Source organism: Bidens hawaiensis, unplaced genomic scaffold (genome assembly GCF_021521415.1).
Source record: "Bidens hawaiensis isolate Kalapana, Puna unplaced genomic scaffold, B.hawaiensis_p1.1 tig00009958_1, whole genome shotgun sequence".
In the NCBI taxonomy this organism is placed as follows: Eukaryota; Viridiplantae; Streptophyta; class Magnoliopsida; order Asterales; family Asteraceae; genus Bidens; species Bidens hawaiensis.
The window spans coordinates 334,108-344,970 of NW_027491754.1; the positions used below are offsets into that span (position 1 = coordinate 334,108).

Below are 10,863 nucleotides of genomic sequence, written 5' to 3' on the forward strand. Positions count from 1 at the left end.
GGGTTCACTATAAGTGCACCACTTGCTCAATTCACAAACCAAGTTGTGATTCACCAACTCTCACACGAGACACTTTTATTCTCACACTATTTTTTCTTGTCTCCTATGTAGTGGGCCTAGTCCTCCCCTTTTGTTCCAAATTTTTGTCATGTCCTTTCGTATTGGAGTAATAATAAACTAAATATATATATTATGAAATATATAAAATAAATCAATCCGATATATTTAAAATCAAATATTAGATAATAACAATAATACTTGATAAAGATAATCCCAATCATAGATAAGGATAGGAATCGGCTATCGTAAGACGTATACCCATCATCCGTTAGAAGTCTTTGGACACTAACTTACTACCTAATAAAGGCCCAAAATGCATGAAGGCAATTCCAACACAATCACTAAGCTAAATAAAAGCATATTTAAAAATATCATATAGATTGATCAACCAATTGAAATTGATCACCAGATTTAACCAAAAAGTTAGGCAATCCACCACTTCTTTGACCACGAAACAAAAGAGCAACAAAGATTTATGTAAACAAGAGAAGGCACAAAATGATGCAACAAAACAAAAAAGTGTATATTCGGCTAAGCGATCTATCTGCTTCTGTCGCCCGCCTTCTTGCTCGTCGAGTACTAACCCCAGCGAGACTATACGAATTCGGTGTAGCAAACAAAGGACTCTCCAAATCCCCAAAAATCCTACCTGAAACCATCTCTCCAAGCATCCCCATAGTCGGGCTAGGACTAATAGGAGTCGTTATATCCACACTACCACGAACAGGCATGACTAGAGGTGGGGGCGCTTGTTGTTGAAAAGCACGACGGCTAATGCTTGAATCGCGTGTACCAGTTAACCCATATCGCGGTGTGGGAGGCCTTGGTGGGATGCCCCCCTTCAAATCCGAACTCTTTTCTTCAGTAGCATTATTATTCGCAGCGTGTCCACGGCCATATAACGGGACAATCTTGTTTTCGGATACATCACAACTGCATACGGGACACCGAGGCTTTTTCTTTTCTGATGGACTATTTTGATTATGAATCCACTTGTATATACATGGCCAGCAGTACAGATGGCCGCAAAGTGTCACAACCGGATCTTGAACCGAATCTAGACAAATATTGCAATCGAATCCACCGGAAAAACGACTATCATCTTTGTTCAAGTTGATTTCACGTTCATGTTCTTCAGGGTGCTGCTCCATATACACCTTGTTGATGCATAAATCTTTTATTGTAAACGGTTAAACACCAACTTATTGATGCTTCTTTCTTCAATTGTAATTATCCAAGAGAACAAATATTTGTGGCGTCCAAAAACTCCTAGTTTATATCTAGATTGTCAAATTTGTCGTCTCCACGTAATATAAATAAATATATATTCTTTTTATCGTTGCCATTATTTGAATAATTAATTTATATAATATAAACTTTTAAAAGCCAATTTTGATAGCTACGTCTTATCTAAAAAACATTCCTCGTTGAAATTTTGTATACATACATGATTAAATATCTCTCTCTTACCTCATGTATTCAATCAGCAACTAATCATATATTCATATTAACTACTTATAAAGCATTTTATAATTTTAAACTTTTTTTAATCTATATTATATATTGTACTATTTTATAATATTCAATTCATCTATATTAAGAATGAAAATTTTTATATATTTTCTAAAAAGGTGTAGGTACATGATATAACTTCGTATAAGAACACGTAAACGAAACAGCTTTGGCGGTGTGGAGAGGAAAAAAAAGGTAAAAACTTGCACATGGTTAAAATAGTTTGACACAGAGCGTGAGTATTAGACACAAGAAATATATACACGAATTGACAAGACAATATTGATCTCTTAACTAAAAAAAATGAGAAAATCATCAAAATAACTATTTTGAGTAAAAGGTATCAAAATAGTCATGAAATTTGTTACATAACCAAACAATCCTTTTGATGCAGGAGGACAAAGAATAGCGCAGAAGAGATAAAAAGAGAATGGCAAAGGAGATGAAGGGTTGACGCGAGATGTGATGTGCTACGACATATGATATGGGTAGGGGTGTGCAAAAAAACCAAATTAATCGAAGCTAAACCAAAAAAACCGAATCGAAGTATTAACCGACTATTGTTTACTTTTATTTTTATTTTTTTAATCGAACAACCAACTTTTCGGTTCAGTTATGGTTAACCTTTCTTTAGTAACCGAGAAAACCCGCCTAACCGACGTGTAAATTGAGGGTACATGTCTATTCATAGATATAATAAAATTGTTGTGTACGTAATAAATTAAAATGTTGTAATTAGATTAGATAAATTGAATAAAATGAACTGAATATTTGCCTGAGAACAAACTCGGATCTATTATATAGTATATCTTTACACAACTGCATGGAATGCTTTGTTACATTGTATTTATTTTATCACCATCGGGACTGGGAATTAGTATCTTGGGAACAATCCAAATATCCAATAAGAAAATAAGGATCAGACTAGCTACGATATGTAGTTGTCACTGTAGTGCTCCTTGTCGGAGTATATATCGTTATCTTTTGTTATTTTCATATATATTATTACTAAGGTCTTTTGGAGGTTGTTTCTTTTTTAATGGCTCTAGCTTTACTTTTGAAATCTCCTTCACTTAACCATAAGGCGGTTAATTTCGTAGCTAGTATTGTAATTTGTTAATATTTCGCGCGGGGATGTTTTTGGCCCGGTTAGTATCTTGCACACTACACCGTATTGGTGGTTTTCAATAAAAATCTTTTTGTTGATCGATAAAAAAGAACTTATGAAATCTACACCGTTTTACGACTTGATCCCTCAAACTCATTGAAATAAACATATTTTATGATACGTGCCGAACACATCAACAACCAACTATCCACGTTCAATAAGCCATGTTTAGTTTTATTGATACTTATATTTGCATTCAAGTTGCACGTTTCCCTTTAAGTTAGTGTAGTCGGTTAGTTGCATATTAGTCCATGCTCTCATCAGTTTATGCACGTTTATCTCTTTAAGTTTGTTAGCCTATATAAGGCCTTTTTGTTGTTATGTTTAATGTTAAGAAGAAAATTGATAAACAGTGTCTCGTTCTCTCTATTATTTCTTTGGAGTCTAACCCGCTCAAAGGGTCATATATTCCGGTTACTATCAATGGTGCTTTCATCGGCTTACTCACCTTCCACCATGGACTCACACACCATGTCAACGATTGACAACATGTGGAGTCTTATCGAGAAAAACCAACAGCAACATGTCGAATCCGGTTACTATCAATGGTGCTTTTTGTTGTTATGTTTAATGTTAAGAAGAAAATTGATAAACAGTGTCTCGTTCTCTCTATTATTTCTTTGGAGTCTAACCCGCTCAAAGGGTCATATATTGGGAGACCGCTGATCTCGAATCCGGTTACTATCAATGGTGCTTTCATCGGCTTACTCACCATCCACCATGGACTCACACACCATGTCAACGATTGACAACATGTGGAGTCTTATCGAGAAAAACCAACAGCAACTATTGTTTTTTTGCGTTCGACTCAGCCTAGATCGAACCTCCACCTCCACTACCCACTCGCCAACCACCGTTACGCCATGAACTGCCACTGCCACCTCCTACACCGACATCGAAACCATTTGCTCCAAAACCCTTCCTACACCAAAATTCACCCATCAAAAACCAAAAAAAGAACTCATCCGCACCACAAACCAACCAACAAACCGGCACCAAAACAACCCTTTTCTGTTGAGTGTGAAGCCACTCTTGTGGTTTGCCAAAATAGCAGTAGAAAAACGTGTGTGAAAACTGCAACCATGTTTTGCAGCTTGTCAAAATAAGTGGCGGAAGACAGCTATGAGTTGATCCATTTCTTCTGCCGAATTAATTTCTTTGTTTGACAAAATCTTTTTAATCTTTATATAAGAGATCTATCTGTATTGAAATCAGTGTGTCACTAGAAGAAAGAAATAAAACAATTCTGGTTACCCACTGTGGACGTAGGTCAGATTTGGACCGAACCACATTAAATTTTTGTGTTCTTGATTGTGAGCTGAGTGTATGTGTGATTTGTGTTCGTGTGTGAGACCCGACTAATCCTAACAACTGGTATTAGAGCGCAGGCTCTTTGAATCACACGAACCAGGTAGGAGGAGAAGGTGAAGAAGAAGGACACGTACCTAAGGGATTCGGAACCAGAGTTCTGAACCATCCGTCGTCGCTGCCGCTAGCACCGCCACTGCCGTCGCGACTGTCTAGGGTTTCGACGAACCCGTCGCCTGCTCCCCTCTCCGGAAATCATGCACGCCATCATCGCCTACTCGTTTTTTCTTGAGAGATCGCCGAAAGAAAGAGATTAAGTTTTTTGTTTTCTGCTCAAGAAGAAAGAAGAAGAATATGTTCTTCTTGGGAGAAGAAAGGATTTAAAAAAAATTCCCATATTTACCACAAGGCCCCTCAACTTTGAACAAAGATCTCATATTCCACCATAACTTGTTCTTGCCAATTAAAGCTTGAAACAATTTTTTTTAATGGCAGAGGATGGTAAAATTAAGATTGATAAGTTTGATGGAAGTGATTATGGATTTTGGAGAATGCAAATTGAAGATTTGTTGTATCAGAAAAGTTTGCCTATGTTGGATGAACAACCAGATGACATGTATGATGAAGAATGGAAGTTGTTGGATAGACAAGCTTTGGGTGTGGTTAGGCTTTCTATGGCAAAGAGTGTTGCATATAACATGGTCAATGAAATAACCACATATGGTGTATTGAAAGCTTTGTCCAACATGTATGAAAAAACCATCCGCTTCAAACAAAGTATTCCTCATCCGGCAATTGGTTAACACCAAGATGAAGGAAGGCATGTCAGTTACCGCTCGCATAAATGAGTTTAACTCGATTATCTCTCGTTTAGCCTCAATTGGAATAAAGTTCGAAGATGAAGTACGAGCGCTATTCCTTTTATCATCGTTGCCCGACAGTTGGTCAGGCACAGTCACAGCTGTTAGTAGTGCATCCGGCACTACTAAACTCACTTTCGAGAGTATTCGTGACTTGATAGTGAATGAAGATATTAGACAGAGAAGCAATGGTGAGACTTCTAATTCTAGTTCTTTATTGCATATAGAAAGTAGAGGAAGAAGAAACGAAAGAGGACATAGTCAAGGCAGGTCTAAGTCCAGAAAAAGGGGACAATCAAAGAAGAGAAAAGACATTGAATATTGGAATTGAAAAGAAAAAGGTCACTTTAGAAGCCAATGTACAAAACCAAAGAAAGAAGTAAACAGTATATCCTCGGAAGAATTAGGTGATGCTCTCATCTGTTTTGTTGAAGATTCAGTTGAATCTTGGATTATGGATTTGGTGCTTCTTTCCATGCTATCTCATGCCCAGATATGGTCTAGAATCTACGAATAGGTAACTTTGGTAAAGTTCATTTAGCAGATGATCAAATGCTTGATATTAAAGGTATTGCAGATGTAGACTTGAAGACCTCATTAGGAACTATATGGACATTGAAAAATGTCAGGGTTATTCCTAACTTGAGGAGAAAGTTGATTTCATTTGGAAAATTGGATGATGAAGGGTTTAATGTTCAGTTTGGGGGTGGAAAATGGAAAGTGATCAAAGGCAATTTAGTGATTGCCAAAGGAAAGAAGAAAGGCACTCTATATATGGCAGGAGTTTCTGCTGAAGGTGTTCATGCAATAACCACTGGTCTGAGTCCATCAAATTTATGGCACAACCGAGTCGGACATATGAGCGAGAATGGATTGAAGATGTTGACTCAGAAAGGAAAGTTTCCAGACTTGAAGAAAGTGGAAACTGAATTTTGTGAACCTTCTGTTCTTGGAAAACAAAAGAGGGTTACTTTTGTGAAGACAGGGAGGACACCGAAAGCCTATAAGCCGGAGCTTGTTCACTCAGATGTATATGGACCAACATCAGTTTCATCTCTAGGAGGTGCAAGATACTATGTAACCTTCATTGATGATTCAACGCGCAAGGTATGGGTCTATTTTCTTAAACATAAATCTGATGTATTTGATGCTTTTAAGATATGGAAATCTGCTATTGAAATTGAAACTAATTTGAAGGTAAAGTGCCTGAAGTCGGATAATGGTGGCGAATACACAAGCAATATGTTTGTAGATTATTGTGCCAGGGAAGGGATAAGATGATTAAGACAATTCCAGGAACTCCTCAGCAGAATGGTGTAGATGAGAGAATGAATAGAACTTTAAATGAGAGGGCTAGAAGCATGAAGTTGAATGCCGGGATGCCTAAGACATTTTGGGCAGATGCAGTTAACACTGCAGCCTACTTGATTAACCGTTCCCCATCTGTTCCCTTAGATTTCAAACTGCCTGAAGAAATGTGGAAAGGGAAGGAAGTAAGTCTTGACATTTGAAAGTCTTTGGTTGTAGTGCTTATGACTTGTTGGAAGATAGTGACAGAGATAAGCTGGACTCAAAGGCCAAGAAGTGTACATTCATTGGCTATGGGTCAGAAGAAATAGGTTACAGACTTTGGGATAATGAAGGCAGAAAATTAATTAGAAGCAAGAATGTCGTCTTCAATGAAAACAAATTGTACAAAGATAGAAACACCAGGATACAAGAAGTTCAGAAAGAAAGTGTTGAGTTTGACAGTGGTGGAAAAAGAAAAGAAGTTTCAGTCGACATTCCAGAAAATGGGAATGAGTCAAGCAACAGTGGGAGCTCAAGGGATAATTCTAGTAATGATTCTGAGGAAGAAGAAAAAGAAGAAGTTGCTCCTCAAACTCCAGAATCCCCAGAAACACCTCAAAATCAACCAAGGAGGTCGTCTAGAGTCACTAGACCACCAGAAAGGTACTCACCATCAGTCAACTACATACTTTTGACAGATAATGGTGAACCCCAGTGTTACTCTGAAGCTATGGGGTTGAAAGATTCATTGCAGTTGGAGCTAGCAATGATAGATGAAATGAAGTCGCTTGAGAAGAACAAGACCTGGCACTTAACAAAACTTCCATTTGGGAAGAAGGCTCTTCACAAAAAATGGGTTTTCAAGGTCAAGGAAGAACATGATGGTACTAAAAGGTACAAAGCAATATTAGTAGTCAAGGGTTTTCAACAGAAAGAGGGAATAGATTTCAATGAAATATTCTCTCCAGTAGTGAAGATGTCTACCATCCGGCTCGTTCTCAGTATTGTAGCCGCGGAAGGCTTGCATCTAGAGCAGCTAGATGTCAAGACAGCTTTTCTACATGGTGACCTAGAAGAAGGGGGTTTTCAGGTTAAAGGCAAAGGAAACCTGGTGTGTAAACTGAAGAAGAGTTTGTATGGTCTGAAACAAGCGCCAAAACAATGGCACTTGAAGTTTGACAACTTCATGGGAAGAGTTGGTTACAAGAGACGTGACAATGATCCTTGTTGTTACATTAAGAAGTTCAAGGGTTATTATATCATTCTGCTACTCTATGTAGATGATATGTTAATTGCAAGTTTAGACTTGTCAAAAATCAAGAAATTAAATAAGCAAATGTCTGAAGAATTTGAGATGAAAGATTTGGGAGCTGTAAACCAAATATTCGGGATGAGTATTCTCATAAATAAAGATGGCTCTTTAAAACTCTCTCAGGAAAAGCACATTGAGAAAATGTTAGCGAAATTCAGCCTTAAAGATGCCAAGATCAGAAGCACACCTTTGGGTAGTCACTTTAAGCTTTCTAAAGATCAGTCACCCAAATCAGATGAAGACAAGGAAGAAATGGCTAAAGTTCTGTATGCATCTGCAGTTGGTAGCCTCATGTATGCAATGGTATGCACGAGACCAGATATTGCTCATGCAGTGGAAGTTGTTTGTCGGTTTATGTCAAATCCGAGAAGAGAACATTGGGAAGCAGTTAAATGGTTGCTGAGATACTTGAAGGGAACTTCAAAGATGACATTGCATTTTAAGAAGAAAGATGTTATTCTGAAAGGTTTTTCAGATGCAGACCTTGGTGGGTGTAAAGATTCATTCAAAAGAACCACAAGGTATGTCTTTACAGTGGGAGACACTACAGTAAGTTGGATGTCTAAACTACAGAAAAGTGTTGCCCTTTCAACCACAGAAGCAGAGTATATGGCAGTTGCTGAAGCAAGCAAAGAACTTATATGGTTAAAGAATTTTCTCAACGAACTTGGAAAAGAACAAGATGATTGTGTGCTATTTTGTGACAATCAAAGTGCAATTCATCTTGCAAAGAATCCTGTCTTCCATTCGAAGACGAAACACATACAACTGAGATATCACTTCATCAGAGAGCAAGTTAGTAAAGGCACTCTAAAGTTGAAGAAGATCAAAGGAAGAGAAAATCGATCTGATATGTTGACTAAGGTTGTCACCTTATTGAAGTTGAAGCTTTGCATAGCTTCAACTGGCCTTCAGGATAATTGAAGATAAGGGCGGGTAACTAGGAATGTGCCAAGATCAAAAGTTTCTTACAGAAATACAGATACGCAGTTGAAGCACATGTGAAGATTGTTCCGTGGCTTTAAGTGGGAGATTGTTGAGTGTGAAGCCACTCTAGTGGTTTGTCAAAATAGCAGTAGAAAAACGTGTGTGAAAACTGCAACCATGTTTTGCAGCATGTCAAAATAAGTAGTGGAAGACGGCTATGAGTTGATCCAGTTCTTTTGCTGAATTAATTTCTTCGTTTGACAAAATCTTGTTTAATCTCTATATAAGAGATCCATGTGTATTGAAATCAGTGTGTCACAAGAAGAAAGAAATAAAACAATTCTAGTTACCCACCATGGACGTAGTTCAGATTTGGACCGAACCACGTTAAATCTTTGTGTTCTTGATTAGGAGCTGAGTTTGTGTGTGATTTGTGTTCGTGTGTGTGGCCCGTTTGATCCTAACATCTTCCACCGTTACTAACGCTAAACTGAAACCAAAGGCTAACCCTAAACTCGCAACCACACCAACCACCTACCCATATAAACACACCAGTTGGTCTTGCCATTGAACAATGAAGAACCGAGTGCCAACAGCAGACATGCATGGCGGCCACTATGGCGCCACAGAGATCGCGCCGATCGTAGCCAGAAGAATAATTGCCGACCACTTTGGAACCAACAGTTGCGGTCCACTAAGACTAAACCGAACGCTCTTGGAAGACGCGAGTGGCACCCACCATGGTAGCAACGGGTCTCGGCCTTAAGGGCAACACCGTTTTTTTGGACGGGAGTATTGATACGTGCCGAACACATCAATAACCAACTATCCACGTTCAATAAGCCTTGTTTAGTTTTATTGATATTTATATTTGCATTCAAGTTGCACGTTTCCCTTTAAGTTAGTGTGGTGGGTTAGTTGCATATTAGTCCATGTTCTCATCAGTTCATGCAAGTTTATCTCTTTAAGTTTGTTAGCCTATATAAGGCCTTCTTGTTATGTTTAATGTTAAAAAGAAAATTGATAAACAATGTCTCGTTCTCTCTATTATTTCTTTGGAGGCTAACCCACTCAAAGGGTCATATCTTGAGAGACCGCCGATCTCGAATCTGGTTACTATTATTTTACATACAATACCGCTATGCCAAGAACCTTTAGATATTTTTGAAAGTTGCATGATGCCTCTATTTTGTTGATAGGGTACTAAGTGTACAAGTCAATATTGATTGGCCAGCAATATATTGAATAACAAAATCATAAATGGAAAGAATACATAAAGTCAAATTGTAATCACGTAATTAACCAACTGAAAAATCGATATTTTGATCGTGATTTTTCAGAACCAATTTGTATGGCTTTTTCACGAATAGTGTTGAACCAAGCTTAAAATCAAATAATAGTCTTGTAACAATTGACTTGATAGAAACAGAGATTTGATGATAAAGTTTTATTAATTCAATTTGTTACTATGATTGTTGAAGATGATGTTGAACCCTTAATATAGACCACGAAGACGTGTGATTATAGGGTTACGGCCTTTCATGTTTCAACACATCGTACACCAACTTTATCTGTTAGAAAGTTTTTATAATGATATTGATCTAGACCTAGAATTCACAGGCTCCTTAAAAATAACATAAAACATAGTTTGACTAGTTGCAGTACACCCGTACACCCTTGTACTTTAATGATAAGTGATAAAAGCTATATTTTGCTGCATTTCACACTAAAATCATCAAGACCATTTGAGTTTCTTAAATTTGAAGAACAACAAATTTGTCTAAATGAAGAAATAGAGAAGTTGATCCTGAGTAAACACTAACGTAAGAGACGATAAACAGTACATCAAATCAGATAGCATGAACCTGTCACAACATTTAGTAATATCCAAGTGCCCAAGTGGTAAACACAAAGACAATTCGAACAATTAGTTCCATACCTAAGCAAGAAAAGGTAGCAAATTCAGACTATGATGTTAACAAGAAAGTATTTGGAATCTCAATAAAACTCTTCATTAACAATATTCAAGAAACATGATAAAATACATTTTATTCTTAACATAAAAATAGTGAGAACCAATTTGCTGTTACTTTTTGTTCGTATTTGCTCATTTTCGATTATGAAATGTTATAAGTATTTGCTTATTTATATTTTGTTGTTATTATTAGATTTTTTCTTTTGCTGATATAAGTATTTGCTGGTATATGCTGTTATTATTTGTTCTTGATTTTAATTCTTTTGTTATAATTTTTAGGTTTTTTTTCTTTGTTATTATAAATAATTGTTTATATAGATTGCTATTGTAGTTGGTATTGTTTCTTACGTTCTTATTTTTTTTTTATAAATTGGTATTATTTCCTACGTTCTCATGTTAAGACTAAAATGCACATGAACCTTCCCCAATATTCAATTACACATTATATTTA

At 36.9% G+C, this 10,863-nt stretch overlaps 1 protein-coding gene across 1 annotated transcript; it reads right to left on the reverse strand.

Moving 5' to 3' along the window:
- Window positions 1-426: 426 nt before the first annotated feature.
- Window positions 427-1,237, reverse strand: LOC143533947 (E3 ubiquitin-protein ligase RMA1H1-like). The gene has a single exon (XM_077028568.1). It carries the CDS (start codon window positions 1,209-1,211, stop codon window positions 534-536), a length of 678 nt encoding a protein of 225 aa, XP_076884683.1. The 5' UTR covers window positions 1,212-1,237; the 3' UTR covers window positions 427-533.
- Window positions 1,238-10,863: the final 9,626 nt, after the last annotated feature.